General features: G+C 40.8%; 1 protein-coding gene across 2 annotated transcripts in view; it reads right to left on the reverse strand.

The window, feature by feature from the left end:
• Positions 1–15,369, reverse strand: part of ttc28 (tetratricopeptide repeat domain 28) — a 229,645-nt gene that overhangs the window by 204,285 nt on the left and 9,991 nt on the right. For both annotated transcript variants that reach the window (XM_072658503.1, XM_072658502.1), the window contains exon 2: positions 13,763–14,050. In XM_072658503.1, coding sequence (XP_072514604.1) covers positions 13,763–14,050 — 288 coding nt within the window. The remainder of the gene's footprint in view (positions 1–13,762; positions 14,051–15,369) is intronic.

Here is a 15,369-nt window from a genome sequence, read left to right on the forward strand (position 1 = left end):
GAGACCTTACCACATGCAAGAGCCCTGCCCACGGCTTCAAAGAGAAGCCGCAGGGGTGAGGCTCAAACCGCACACGGCCATGGATGGAGCTGCAGTTCTCCTGCCTGCCACCACCACACCTCCCTCACACCTCACATAACAGCCACGTTTCGAGGGACACTATGGCAACTTTCACTTGAGGGCTGTGGCACTGTAGTTTTGCATTACATTCAAGATGACATGGGTCTAACTGAGGCTTTGTCCAGGACTGCCACACAGTTGTCAGGTCGTCAGGATTACTAAAGCAACAGTCACCCCGGAACAACTTTATGGGTTATTCAAATTGTGTACCAACTATACTAAACATAGTCAACGCTCAGTATACTCAATAATCCATGATGCATAGGCATAACCCTGCACAGAAGCAGCAGAACAATGTACGTTGCATTGTTAATACACACATGTTATAATTTTGTATACTAACCTGCCAAACCCGCACTATTAAGTATATAACATCCTTTATAGTATTAGTGTGTAGTATGCAATTGTGACACACCCTGCGTGTTGAGAAAAAAACACTCAATGGCCATCATACTTTGGCCTGGGTGTTAAAATGACAAACATTTTAGAAATCAAATATATTTGTCAAAATCAATAAAGCAGAGATGTTTGATCAAACAGTTCTTTATAAAGCTGTGTATTGGCAAGAACTGGGCAATACAATGCATAGCAGGATACAGGAGATTCCAATTTCCAACAGACTAAATACATCAGTAGCAACAGATTCTTAAAAAATTACTACTTAGATTCTCTCCCGTACTGAATAAAGTGTTTTTGTACTCAACATCTGCTACACTTCATCCAACTAAAGCAGTCTAATTACACTGTTTGTAATGAACCCGGCAGTTGATCAGTGTTTATTAAGCCCTAACAATATCCTCAATATGCTTAGAAAAGCATATTATATATGACAATATGAAAACTTATTACGATGCGATAAAATATTGTCATATTGCCAAGCTATAGTATAGATATAATTAGGGGTACAACCATTTGGGTGAAAACCATGTGATATCTGACATGTATACCTGCTGAAGCCAGTACCAGTGTAGAAACTGTATCAAAACTCCACCTGGAATAAATCTAACATTTCAGTAGGAAAGTAATTACTGCAAATGTCTAAAATCAGATAAAAATAGTATTTCACTGACTTCTAGCCTGTATAGTTTATCCCTTATTTTCCATAACATAATGAATACCTAAATCGTGTATTTAAATACTAGGGGTGTAAGAAAATAGTATTGCAATATAGAATGGTTTGAAATACTGAGTACATTCTCAAAAACACAGTACAGACGTTAATTAATTGTTTATATATATATATATATATATATATATATATATATATACATATATATACATATATATATATATATATAATCGCTTATATATCGCCTTATCCCAATATAACGCAATATTGAATTGTAACCCCTATTTCATGATATGTATCATATCGTATCACCAGTTTCTTTGCAGGTTCTTGCACAGCCCTACCTAAATACAGACACCTGGTCTGATTAACTGAGTACCTCACTATTTATGCACACTGCTACACTCACCCCTATGCTAGCGCCTACAACTGCCTGCCTCAAAAGCACAGATGGCACTACAGTAACCTAGACTGAAATGTGATTATTTATGCCAAGCCACTGTTAGAAATCCAGTCCAACCATCATTACTGATTATTTAAAAGATGTTAATAGACATGAGGGTTCATATGTGTTGTTAGCGAGATCCTGCGGTGGACTTTAGTCACCTCGGCAGGCAGAGGCGGAACGGCCCGCATGGGGAGGATGATCTGTGCGCTTGCCTGCTGCTCCTATGCTGAGGCAGCACTGAGATCTGGCTCTGGAGGAGCTAGAGCAGATGTTCCAGTGTGAAGTGTCCGCAGCTGCGCTACTTCCACCCACCTACATACACACACACACACACACACACACACACACACACACACACACACACACATATATATACACACACACATACATGACCTCACCAAACACGCACAGCTCTCATCTCCACAGTTAACACACCTCGTCTCTCGTTTCAAACCAATTAGGGATGCTCCTTCACCAGCCAGAGCCAAGCCAATTAGAGGAAGGGAACAGAGAGAGGGTGTTTGGAGGAAGCAGATCATGCCAATGTGCCCTTTGGACAGCTTCTCAGCCCACTCAAACGCTTGATTGGCTGTGTACAACAAGGGAGCTAGCTAGACACCTCGGTGCACACAGCTTGAAAATCTAAAGAACCTGTTAACCTACTTCTCAGAAACATGAAAAAACAATAAACTGAGGTCAGTCGCGAAGTTGCTTGATTTAGCCATGATGTGGATTCCAACAAACCATATAAACTCTAAAATCTAGACGTAATTAGAGAAATTAGTTAGTTGCTCTGTTGACACCACAAAGCAGAATTTCTCCATTAAAGCAGCATTATGCAAAAAATGTGCATTCCTTGCTCTTGAGCTCTCCCTACTCCCTGCTCTCTTAGCTATATATAAAGACTGACACGCTTTACACATGCATGTGTGGACAAGCTGAGATGCAGAATCGCCACTGAAAATGAAAAAGCATGTGGACTAAAGCAGTAAAGCAATAATACAGAATTTCCACCAATACGACACAGGTTACGCAGCTTTATGTAGTTGTGAGCGTTACATAGTGCAGTTAGCAGCGGGATGAGTCCAAAGTAGCAAAGCATTCTCCTTTCTCTGTCAGAGTCAGTGGAGCATCAACCTGATTTTAAACCTGTTATTTTACAGTAGTACATCCACTCCCAGTATCAGCGGGTATTCCGCCCATTCTGTGTGTTTGAAGTTACAGAATTAAATGTTTTTGTGGAAAAAATCACTTGTTTGAACAACATTTCATCTGGTTGCAGATAAAAATATATATTTAGCATTTATTTACGCTTTAAGGTCAAAATGCATATGTACATAACGTTGCTTTAACGTGCAGATTGATGCATTTGAGAGGCTGGCACGTTCTACTGCTTCAGAAATGTGAGATGCGCTGACCTTGTCTATCAAAACTGCATTTGCATGGCAACCTCTCGAGCTAAGGAGGAAAGGAGGCTAGCTAATGTCACATACATTTCAAAACACAGAGAAGAGCAATCGGTGGAAACCAGTTTTGCGGAAACACAAACCACCAGTTTCACATTCGACTGACAGAGACGGATTTTGCTCGTTTACTCTAAAGGTGTTTGAGCACTGCTGCGCTTGATGAAATTTACGGCCTCGGTAGCGCAGCGCCCTACGCCAAATGACAGCAAATGCTTTTCATTCACTGTCACAACACAGTGAATTGTGTTTCGCACGTCAGGTGCTGCAGTACTCGCCCTCAACTGTGGCACATCTTTTTTTTTCATTTGCACCTCATGAATGAGTCTGTTTCCTGAACGACGTGGAATAATGTGCTTTAGCGATGCACATCATGACCTTTATGATTTCACACTATTTAGGCCAACACAATGCATAAGCTCAGTTTCCTGCTGAAAGCGGTCATTGTGCGCCCCTGATGTGAAACATAGGATTGCGCCTTTGGGAATTAACACACTTGAGCGGTGCATTAGCGGAGCTTACGCTAGCGGTTGTATATGCGTGTTTCTGAGTGGGGCCCCGGCTACAGACGTCCAACTCAATTGGGGAAAGCAGCGAGACAAATCCTCATGTGACACAGGCGGTGCTTGGAGTGCCACGGCACTTTTCCCTCCTGTCTTCATGTGACCGAACCTAAGACCCTTTTTCCCTTTTTGTGTTAATGACTCTGTTCAGTAACAGGACAATCCGGATCAGCTTGGACAACGCTGTTTGATCTCTCTTCTTTCTTATGTTTTCTTTGACAACTAAAAAAGTACTGGAAAGCTGAATGTAAATAAAGTCGACTGAGCGTTTCAAAAGATTACAGGCTAGGCTCAGTATTGTGGTGAACCAATTATCACCAAATTAGCAAACCTTTAGATGTAAGATGATAAGATTTATACTTCCACAATGCAAATGGAAGGTTATTAGTGGTTGACTGTAAAAGAACCAGGCGAACATCTGTGTGTGAATTTGGCTTGTGTGTGAGGAGTGAGAAGGAGGTTTTAAGTAGATGATGTAATTGCCATCAAAATGACAACGCCCCAGTGAGATCAGCACCAAAGTGATACAGAATGATGTTTCTGATGTGATCTCATACAATGCAGTCGGTTCTCTCACATTTTTGAAACTTTTTATTCTTTTTTTTCTACCAACCTTCTCTAATAGGTGGTTCAATGGTTCCCTCTGGTGGTCGTCTTGTGTAGTACAGGTTTTAAAAGGGCATGGCAGGGTCTTCTAATTTTAGCACAGCAATCATTATAAAAAAAAGAGGACTGGATAGTGAGGTATCTTCCTGTGCAAATCCATAAGACAATATTTCAAAATCAATATTTGATACAAAAGTATATACGTGTGTGTGTGTGTATGAGATTGTAAAATATCTTAATAACCAAAACTAAAAATAGAAAATCAGACTTTTCTAGAAGAACAAATCAAATTCCCAGTAGCAAACTTAACTTCTAAGCTTTCAAGTAGTGTGACAAAGTTTTCTCCCATGAGTCTATAGGAATTCCAGCATCAATTCACAGCAAGGGCATAGTGTCAAGCACCAAGCAGGGTGCCAGGACTGGAAGGGTTTGGCACTGTGGCGCGGGCACGCATGTTAAAACCAACTAAAAAAAGAGAAAAAGAGAGAGAGTGAGACAAAGCGAGGAAGAGAGAGAAAGGAGAGGAAGTCTGCAGTGCAACACTGTCTGGGGTCTAGAATACTTCTGGCCTTAAGGGCCGGATTAACATGAGAAAGCCAGAGAAGTCCCATTAACACAGCCGTATGGATGCAGCACAAAGCCTTGCCTTACAACAGCCCAACCAACCCTTTTCTCCTGGCTTCCTTCTTTCGGTGCAATACTTAATGCCCGTGTACAACCAGTGACCCAAAGTCTAAAAAAACTCAAAAGGACTGGATTAAAGAGAGCAAAAAGGTGAAAAGGAGATGGAAAGACCAACAGCCTTGGAAACTTGCAAAGTTCCCACTGGACTCACAGCTAGGCTGGTTAATATTATTTCTAAAGACCATTAAAAGAGAGGTTGCTATTACAGATAGTTAGGGCTGTGTATTACATTATTGTTATCCATATAACAATACAAGGGTTTCGATTCTACATATTGCAATACACTGCAATGCTGTCTAAACATATACACTGTTTAAGTTGATTAAATACTAAATAAAATTTTCTCTCTTTACTGTAAAAGCTTGGCTACATTGAAAATTAGGGTCACCCTGTATGTACTTCAGAGTAAAAATAAAGATTGACTGATTGATGTTCTTATGTTTATATGATTACATGGTAGAGAGTTACAACAATGGTGTCCTAGAAAGGAAAACTGTATTCATCACCTTCAAAAGCAAAGAGAATCGTGAGCTGGTCCTAGCCGAGTGCTAAACCCTACTACCATAACTTTAGCTAGTTAACTGCACACCATGCTAACAAGACACTGGGATGACCCAGAAAAGACAGCACCACAAGCTGGTAATATTTGGGAATAACTACAAAGATTTGTAAAGTTTCTTGGTTAAGTTCTAAAAACAACGCTAGGCTAGGCCAGCATGATGACATAAACCAGCCAAAAAGAGCAGAGCATATATTTTATACGTTTTCTTCAACCAAAGTCAGATACTTACTATTTATACAAACAACAACTCAATACATGCATTATTAGGCACCTTTAAACATTATTACTCCATGTTATTCATGGAGTAAACTTTGTATACTGTGTGCCCACAAGATCATATTGAATATAATTAGAACACACATTTAAGAACTTTTAGATTTTGAGATTTCAGAATTCTCTGGGGCTTTTAAGTTGATCAGAAAGCAAATTTAGGGCAGTGGCATCAATATGCCTCAAAATTTGAATGTCTTCTTCACAACATTTGTGTACTTAACAACAAATACATATATATATATTATAAGATTGAGAAAAAAATATATATATATATTTCTCAATTTTACATTATTGTAGTAATATTTTAAGACTCAATCACTCATATTAACTTTTACTTGTTGTAAGTGAAATTAGTTAAATAATCCTTTATTTTTAGTAGAACAATGTAAAAAATAGTATCATATAGATATAATATCACTAACCTATAATTTTTTGCAGGTTGGTAAGTAATGTAGGTCTTTAATGCAGAGCCTCTTCTCAGCATGTCTTCTTGCACAGAACATGCTATGGCTACATTATTGCTTTATAAGAGCAGGGTGCCAGAGCTGGTGAAGAGAAGTGGCCATGGCCCCAGTGCAGCATGGGAAGAGGGCCTTGTGGGTTGCTGCTTTGGCATCCGGTACTGAGATGAGGCTGAATGAGGATCTTCCCAGACTCCCGTTGCTCCAGAGACTTTAACTATGGCTTAACTTCTCAGAAGAGGATGTTCCGACTGCTTGGAGAACAATACGCTCTCTAACATAACAAGATATGCTCTGTCTGTTTGCTGTGATACACTCTCATTCTGGAATTTCCTTAATACAAAGAAGGACCCAGTTTCTTATCATATCCCACAGCACTGAAATCTCTTATTTGCAGCATGGAATGGTCTAACAAAATATGAAGAAAATCCAGGGAAGGCTGCACTGACGCCTAACCGCTTCTTTATCCTCTTCACGTCTCAGTACCAACATTGGTATTGGCACAGCTGAAAGCCGAGACATGGCTCAATCCTCACCCTTCCTCTCACTGCTTGTTTAATCTACAAAAATCAAAAACAAATGAAAAGATGCTAACTTTTGGTTATCGTTGGCCTAGCTTTAGCCTGCTAGTTAGCTTTCACTAGCTAAGTTTTTCTGGGAGAGAGAGAGCTGTGTGGGTGCAACACAATACAACAGTCTTGTGATCGGTGAGGGTACCACCTACATGATGAGCCATGCTAGCCATGATTAGCATTGACTAATTTACATGAAGAGCTTTGTACTTTGTACATGTATACTGCGTGCCCACAAGACCAAGATTACCCAAAGGAAGGCACCACTGATGCCCAATCATTTCTTTAGCCTTCTCATGTCTCCTCATGTACAACATTGGTATTGATACAGCTTAAAGATCCAGGACATGGCTCAATCCTCAACCTTCTCTCACTGCTTGTTTCATCTAGAAATTGCGAGTCGCTGCGCGTTTCGATCTGCATCTCAGCTTCACGCGTAATCCTTACACATCACAACACTGTGCGGTCCAGGCCACGGTCTACGTCTTTGATCAGGGAGAGGGCCATAAATGAAAGCTGGCAGAATAGCAGATTCGACAAATTAGAATTTGAGGCAAGCGTTTGACGATGGACACAGAAAGTCCTTTGATGTGCATCATCTCTGAAGAGCAGTAAAGATGCTTTTCACAGTCTCTACGTATCCCACCTGCACGTCTATGGGCCTGACCACCATAACCTAGCAACTGCGTGGGATGAGAACAGAGAAAGCCAAAAGACTCAAGACTTCCCTTTAGAAATGAGTTTCAAAGAAAGTAAGGGGAAGGGGGACAAACAGACTGAAGAACAGGCTGGATGTAGATGTCCACTTTCACCCATGAAATTCTTGATCTAAATGACAAAGGGACAAAAAGCTCTTGTGTCTTAGCAGAAACTGGCATCAAGAGAGAAAACCTCTGAAAAAACCTTCACAACAACTTTCTTGCAAACGTCCAGCGCGTTTCAGGGCCTTTTGTGCCACTTGAGGTTTTTGCTGAGCCGCACCACTGCCATTCCCACTCCCCGTCCCCTCCCATGGACCCGTTCTGGGACCGGCTGTTGAGCCAACTCAAAAGTCTGTGGGGGGCCACAAACTGAAGCGAACAGGGAGTCCAGGCAGAAGTAACTGGCCTTCTCAGAGCGTCCACAGTCACTGAGACTTAATTAGAGCTGACCTGGGGCGGTGACCCCACAGTAATAAGCAGCAGGTCCACTGCTATGACACCGTCCTGCCTGTCTTGTCTACGTAGCCTCACTCCACTGCACTCGTCTGGTCTTTCACATCCTTTTACTGAGAAATGTACAAAGGCATCATGGGTACAAGAAGTGGGAAAATACTTTCAACCACAACAAATGTTAATTTGATTTTATTAGAACACTTAGAGGAATGACCCTAACTCTGGATTAAAATGTGTGCTGCCCCCCCGGCCTCTTATTCATAGACAAAGCTTGCAAGCATGAAATGGTCAGTTACACAAAGAAAAAGTTCTAAATAAATTTAATAGCTTTGTTTACATTAGCTGTTTTGGAAACAACAAAATGAAAACCCCCTGGCTCATTTGGCTCATGAACACAGTCTCATGCTGGTGTGGGTAAGCTGCTGAAAATAAACACACACAGACCATAAACATGGTGTAAACAAAGTGGCTTTAACCACGGGGCGTCGCTTTAAAGGGATATTTTGGCAAAAAATGTAATTATCAAAATTTATCACTGACCCTAGATGCAGTCCATGAGCCAAGATACGTATATCTGAAGTGTGTTTCTTTAGTCTACAACAGAAGAATGCTAAGCTAACATTGGTAACAAACACTGAATTTACACTATCACCAGCCACATCTCTGCAAATACACAACAAAATAATATTTAATTTCTTTCAAATATACATAAAAATCTATGTAAAAAAAAGCAAAAGACGTGGACTGATCTTATTTATACACTTTACATCCACAGTTTGTTATCAACATCAGATATCAAATATCTCTTGGCATTATTTAGATTTTGTTGTAAACTACGAATATGTTATCATTAGAGGTGTAATGAACAGGGCTTTGAGGGTTACTTTAAAAATGTATTCCGTTACAGATTACTGATAACCTGTTTAAAAATTTAACTGTAACGTAGTCTAAAGGATTACTATATGACATATTAACATAATTTTTAGGTACTTTTTGATTACTCTTTTTAAAGCCACAAATTCAAATAAAGACAAAAGAAAAACTTTACTTACACATTTAAATTAAACCCTTTCACATCAATGAAATCTCATGTCCACATCAAACAATCTTGTGTTCTCATGAAACAAATCCCTTAGTAATTAGCCTACTAACTTATATATACCATTATTGCTATGAGAAAACCATATTTCCAAATGGGAACTTCACAGAGAAAGGAATATACATTGGATTATTCTGATCTGGTGCTGATCTGGTATTTCTTTCCAGCAGGACAGCGTATTCCGCAATGGCTTCATGTCAGTGAGGATATATAAGATTTGGTGTACAGGTTATTTTAGGTTTTTGTGATTCATACTATACATACTAATACATACTAGTACTGAATTATTACACAGAAACACACCTGCACACTTGTTTAGCAACAGACAGAAAGGTTTAGACAACACAGCGTCCAGTAGCCAGATAATTTTATGGCAGTCCTAGCTCGTCTACATGGGTTCAATAGCATTACCTTCAATTCTTTCATCAAATTCTACTGGTAATTGTAGTTCTACAATTTCCTTTAACACTGTGAATACATGTTTTGCAGTGTGACGAATTACAGTTACAGTTTTTTTTTGTATCCGGATTACGTGTATTCCGCAATTACCCAACCCTGGTAATAGATCATAGATAATACGTGATCCATATGGATCGCCCCCCAACAGTTCAGGGCGCAAATAAACTGTGGATTATTACCAAAGTTCAACCATGATTCCTCAAATCTCAATGCAGAGCTGCAGTGAAAACATACTAAAGAGCAGCCGTGAACGGAGTGTGTATATAAAACCGGTGTAAACACTGAGCCACCAGAGCTAGAAGGCAACACGGCTACACATCTGCAGCGACATCACTCTGGAGTGCTGCACATTATGTTTGAATCATGAGTCAGTCTAAAACTGAGTCAGATCTAACCGACTGTGAAATATCTATTATTACATATTTGTATTTTATTCAATTTTTTTAATGATCAAAGTAGTAGTATTTGAACTGTGTTTTCTGGGGTCCACAGCCTATGTGGCACAAATAGCCCTTAAGTTACCTGAAAATGTTGTTGGGAGTTCTTGTGTCCTGGTTTTATATGTTTAAACTAAGAAATAAATAAGCAATAAATGTCTGCAATACAACCCATAGTGTTTTTTTATCTGAAATATTTGGTACTGAAGACAGATTAAACACTTAAAACACATGACCAAATACAAAATATAGCATAACCAAACATATTTTTGCAAATTTACCTTACTAAGGATGTGTTTACATGTACCTCCTACACAGATGTATCCAAGCAGCAGCCTAACGCTAATGCTAATTTTTGCTTATTTTTTCCTATGCAGCATTTGTGCCAAACTAAGACTGCTGTGTACACTGCCTTACTCAGGCTGTTTTAACACTAGCTAGAGCACCTTAATCAGAGAGGGTGCACGGGACGAAAATCCCTGCGCAAAGACGTACCCCTCCCCAAAACACAAACACACACACACACACACAAACATCAGCATGCTGATGAACTCCTACTTGTCTGGACTTAAGTGCACCCTCTTCACATTCATCACTCCACAATAACCTCTCTCTCAAAAGCTTGAAAAGTGTCAGCATGAGTGACAGAGAGGAGACACACAGAGCTCCAGAGCTCTTAAGCAAAAGCAAGGGCACTGCCATTCTGTCTTGCCCTCTCTAGTGCACCCTCACTTCAGAGGCAAGTCTTTCCTTCTCCTTAATGTAGGCCTGTGACAGTCATGACATTTTAGCTGACGAGTAACTGTCATAAATAAGTACAATGAAAGATAGGAGGGAGGTAATTTTAAAGTAAGAGACGGGCAGGAAAGTTGTCTCATTAGCCATCTTGCTTCTTAGCTATGTTCATTAGTAGATTATGCCATTTTGTGATGGAGATTATCAGGACAGCACATCATACACATCATATTTCTTTTTCCACTAGTAATTCAGATTAATTTACTGCCACCATGGATCTCACTGCAGGTTTCTTTTAATGAACATTTAGAGACAACTGGGATTGGATGAGGGGCATGTCAATCTCATTTGCGATCACAGTTGTGGCGGGCCTATCTTCATTACATTCGTAATTTCTTTTTTTCAGACATGAATTGGAATTGAGATCAAAGTTGCTGAACTGTTCGCCCTCCATAATGCCAAATACTCCAGACATTTCATGATCGATCATTCTTCTGCAGTTTTTGGACGTGAGCTCTGAGAATCCCACAGCCAAACACTTGTGAATGTGCTGTGTTGAGCAAGAACTCAAACCTCATCCAGCTCTTAAAGGCAGTAAAAAGCAGAGGAATGTTGCTGCCACTGCCGTTATTGTCCTCGCAGTGCTAGTTTGCTAGTAAGCTCGTCCAGGGCTTCGGCTTCCACAACAAAATAGCAGCGCTGCCCCACACCCACCGCTTCCTCCTATTCAACTCTAAAAGGAAGCAGAGCCTGGCTCTTTCCGAGAGCTCTCTGCAAACTGAGAGTAGGCTCCTACAAAAGCTTCCTGTTCTTTGCCTCAGACCAGGGCCTACCCCCTCTCCTGCCATTTGTCTTAACGCTCACCCCATAGAGCCCTCATTTCTCTAAGAAACCATTGGAGGAGGATGAACTTAGGGAACATTATAGTTCACTGGCACAGAACCAACAATTCTGGCCTGCTTTCCACCAAGCGCCTGGTTCTGCCTCCGTGGCCCTTTGCAGCGAATGGGGATCACAGAGGTAACATGACTGACGGCTGCATGGGCCAGGGCTTAGCGTTCCTCTCTGGGTTTGGGTTTATCCACATGTGCTTTGGGCCAGGGAGGAGATCATGTGGTCAGGAAGAGACCGAGGTAAGGTACTACTCAGGGTCTCCGTGGTGTGTAAACGTCTCCTAGGACTCTGCATGGTTGACAAATAAGTAGAAAAAAAAGCATACATATTTGGCTGATTAATCTGACTGCACCCTGGTTGATGATGCCATTTGTATTACACTCAAATGCATATACTTGTGGGTGTAATTTAATACAAAAGGAATTTACAGAGCACTGACCCATTCAGAGCTTGAAAGCTAATACTCCATCAAATACACACATGAATTAAGAAGGTTGGACTCCGTGACCTTTCGTGTGTAGACACATATTAATATCAACGTTAGATTGGTCACAAAGCTGGATAGAGGCCACACAAAGTAGATGCTGGGTATCATTAAGTCACCACAAACCACAAACCAAGTTCATTCTATACAGGCTAATCCAGTCTAGAATGTGATTTTTAATGCTCTCTTCTTCAAATGGTGAGTTTATAAAGACCCCTTGAGTTTCATTGTTGGCACAGGCCTCTCTGTGTTCCCATTCTGTGTGGGCAAGAACAGAAAGACCTTTCCCATATTAAGCTTGAGGCTTCTGAAGCCTGTGAGCTTTGTTTCCCTCTGTAGTTCCTTGTCTGACACTGCTGCCATAGTCTTTTTTTTTTGTGCTTTTTTAACGCTGGACCGATCGGAAGAAAGCAACTTGAAAAATTTCAACCAACCTAAATTAAGACTGCATTTACAATCCTTTTAAGTTTAATCTAAACTAGAGGTTGCATGATTTAATGTTTTACAGGTACTGCCATCTCTAGTTCAAACAATAAAGAGCATATGCAACACCAGTAGAGCTTTGAATTCATCAAATTCACTGAATAAATGCATTTAAATTTAATGCTACTCCTGCAAGTTTACTTTTAGACAGAAATACGCTTCTGTGCTCTTTTTGCGTGTAATGTTTAAACACATGCAAGCAGCTAGTTTAGAAAAGCAACAGCTAGTGTAGCTATGTGCTTCGCACTGCATCTACCCATGCTAGCTAAGCAGCTAGTTCAGTTAGCTTAGAAAAGTATTTTCTAGTTAGCTAGTGTGGCTTAGCTCTACACACTGCACCCTGAGCTAGTTAGAGGCTTTCTGTGCCTCAGTCTTAAAAAGTCATCCTAAAAAATATGTACTTAAAAATATATATATATATTTTCAATTTAATTTTAGACAACCATCTGACACCTCCAGGCCGAGAACAATAGGTCTGTAACTCTGTGTGCTTTTGAAAACTTGATATTTATGAGAACCTACTCATAGATTTAGAACAGATTTAAGACATTTAATTTAACTGAGTCAAGCTAAATGCCTGAACCACCTGTGTGACCAGCAGATGTGCTAGTCTAAAATCTTGCAGAACAAACATAGAAAAGTTACTTTGGTAGAAACCTAAATTAGTAAACCATTCTAACACAATGGCAGAACACATTTTATCATCAGATCTTCAGATGCAAAAAATAACAAAAGATTATTTTAAAAAATATTGCGAGAACAACAGAGGGTGTTGGCTAAAACACAGTGGGGAATAAAATGATTGGAAATGGATCAGGCTTAGCAATACTCAAATCCATATAAATATGCCTTCCGCATTTGCCTTAAGCATTTACGTGTCCACATACTGTCTAAAAATGATCCACCCACAGAATGCTACAGTGATGTTCAAGTACATTATCAATATTAAACATCAGTATAAGCCTAGCATTTCATACCCTCTGACAGAATGGGAACACTGTTGGTACATAGTGTACTGTGCAAAATAGCATCACAGAATACACACTTGTGACCTGCATGGCTCCAAATCTACTCAAGTGAGAAAGATGCAAGAGCACCCAGGAATAAGTGCTGTACATCTCAATACTGGAAAGTTTCTGCAATAAAAAAATCAAAACACAACAAAACAAACCCACATAACCACAATTCCCTCCTACCTTTGGCCACTTGGGGTTGAGCAGACGTGCCTTGACAGCATCTTCCAGGGCGGTCTGGTACTGGCCCAGCTTGAGGTGGGCAGCTGAGCGGTTGCTGTAGAGGATGCAGTTCTGTGGGTCGGCCCGCAGGGCCTCTCCATAAAGCTTCACGGCCATCTGGAAGTCTCCCAGCTGGCATGCCTCGTTGCTCCGCCGCACCTTCTCCATGAACTCTGCCTTGCTTAGGCCAGGCCCCTCTGCTGCTGCATGCACCGCCCTGCCCAGTGCCCTGGGCCCAAACAGCGAAAACTGCCCAAGGAGACAAAACACAAGAGCTAAATAAGGGAAATTATATAATGTCATTCACACAGCACAAAGTTACAGTCTTAATTTTCTCTAAAATGGATCTAGTCATCAATATCAACTCTACTACCTGCCAACCAATATATAGGTTGGGCTGTAGTGAAAATGAAACATTCAAGAAGCTAATGATACAACAATGAGGTAGGTCATCCAATAGTCAGGCTAAAGACTGTGAGGAGCGTATGACCAGGATGACCTAGGCAGAAGCCAGTAAACATAGTTAATAGCATTAGTGAGGTTAGGATGTTGGATGATCCCCAACTCGCCAACTCATCTCAAAGGTATTGGATGAAGCAGCATGGTCCAGAGAACACAGTTCCACCACTCCACAGCTAGGGGGCTTTACACATCTGTAGCATACACATGGCATTAGGCATTGTGCTAATAGTTTCATGTTTATCTGCTCAAGAGGGTCCTATTCGATTGGCAATACTTCTCTACAGGGACTAGACAAGTTGGGTCAGTAGTGAGTAGTTAAAATAATTTTAAAAAGTGATTAAAATGCATTCATTAGAAGTTTTTTTCTAAAATTGGATTTAAAAACTATATATTGCAATACATTGAATCACAATCCCTGTTTTGTAACATATATTTTAAGCAGGTTCTTGCCATTATACAGCCCTTATTCTAGCTTAACATGTAAGTCATTTTGTCGACACACGAAGAGAGAGGAGAAACTGTTGGGGGGGGGGGTGAAACGTCACAACAATAAAAACAGAGCTTCAACGTCAGGACAATGCTGCTGGAAGGCTTTGCTCGGTTTTGTTGGCTGGAAGGCCAGTTCCTCAGGGCGGAACACAGCAGTGGCTGCTGCTGACTTAAGAGTATGCAGGAAATTTATGGGTAGCCACCTCAGAGCTTCACATCTGGAGCATCCCCAAGAGCAGGGAGGGAGTAAGGGAAAGAGAAACCAAGAGAGCAAAGAGAGTGAGAGAGAAAGAGAGAGAGAGAGAAAGAGAGAGAGAGAAAGAGAGAGAGAAAGAGAAGGAGAGAGGGCAGGAGCAGAGAGCCATTCTCCACCTCTGCTCTCCTGTAATCTCTGGCACAGGCCACACCCCTCCTCCAGAGAAACTCTGGGATAGCGCAGCAGGGTAATTACTTCCAGAGAAAGAGAGAGAGGAGAGACGGAGGAGAGCTAGGGCTGCTACAGCGATGGGGCGAGTGAGAGAGCACAGGAAAGACATTTCAAAAACTCAAACAGGAGGAACAGAAGGGGAGCATTTGAGAAATCTGGAGTTATTACACTGTAAAAAGGACAAGATACT

This window comes from Salminus brasiliensis, chromosome 16 (assembly GCF_030463535.1).
Source record: "Salminus brasiliensis chromosome 16, fSalBra1.hap2, whole genome shotgun sequence".
Taxonomy (NCBI): Eukaryota; Metazoa; Chordata; class Actinopteri; order Characiformes; family Bryconidae; genus Salminus; species Salminus brasiliensis.